This window comes from Teleopsis dalmanni, chromosome 2 (assembly GCF_002237135.1).
Source record: "Teleopsis dalmanni isolate 2A chromosome 2, ASM223713v2, whole genome shotgun sequence".
NCBI classification, from domain to species: domain Eukaryota; kingdom Metazoa; phylum Arthropoda; class Insecta; order Diptera; family Diopsidae; genus Teleopsis; species Teleopsis dalmanni.
This window is the reverse complement of record NC_051847.1, coordinates 212,896,900-212,897,833: the sequence shown is the minus strand read 5'-3', so window position 1 is coordinate 212,897,833 and position 934 is coordinate 212,896,900. Positions and strand designations below refer to the sequence as shown.

Sequence of the window (934 nt, the reverse complement as noted above, 5' to 3'; positions counted from 1 at the left end):
AAAATAATATCAAACAGTTTGTTTTAGCTTCAGTTGTTGAAACTATAAAAAGCAATGCAATTGCAGTCTGACGAACAGTATTAAAAGTCAGGTTGAGTTGGCGTTAGTTTCATTGGACTCGAGTCAATTTAATTTCTATAAAAAGCATGGCTAAGAATGTAAGTTAATACAAATATACAATATATACATTATCAAAATACATTAATTTAATTATCACATCAAAAACAAGTACATCTTCTTAATTGTGTGCGCTGAAATGCTGTGCTACATCACTGCCTCACATATTGATCCCACTGCTTCAGATTACGAATCACATCATCCATTGCCACCACCGCATCAAACGTCTGAATCTTACTCAGAAATCTCCAAGCCAGTTCCAGTGCAAGTTATAGAAAAGATACCACTTGCTATACCACATCCTGTACCCGTGCAAGTGCCTAATGTTATACGTATACAAATACCGGAGCCGTATGCGGTACACGTTCCTGTGCAACAGGAGATACAAGTGCCAACCTTTCGTGTAGTACCCGAAATTACTGAGCGACGTATACCTTACACCGTTGAGAAACCGTATCCAGTTGAAGTTGAGCGGCCATATCCCGTTGAGGTGGTTAAAGAAATAAAAATTCCAGTTCCAAAACCTTATCCAGTGCCCGTTACAATTTATCGACATGTTGTGCAGAAGGATCATGGCTGGGATTAAATTAGTGATGGGGAGTAAGAGTGTAATTTTTAAAACTAATTAGAAATGTTGTTTATTAGCTATTGATAAAAATGAATTTAAAAGAATTTTTTTATGTGTTTATTAGTAAAAAATTTCATGTAGTAAATATTGCTCTTAAATTCATATATTGTTAAATTCATATTTTGGGTCTAATGTTAAAAAATATAAAACGAACAACATAAAATATATGAAACTACAAATTCTAAAAAA

At 33.7% G+C, this 934-nt stretch overlaps 1 protein-coding gene across 1 annotated transcript; it reads left to right on the top strand.

Annotated features, from left to right (window-relative positions):
- The first annotated feature begins 256 nt into the window (after nucleotides 1-256).
- On the top strand, nucleotides 257-703 carry LOC119676697 (tetra-peptide repeat homeobox protein 1-like). Its single transcript, XM_038087953.1, has one exon. The coding sequence runs from the start codon at nucleotides 257-259 to the stop codon at nucleotides 701-703; it is 447 nt and encodes a 148-aa protein (XP_037943881.1).
- Nucleotides 704-934: the final 231 nt, after the last annotated feature.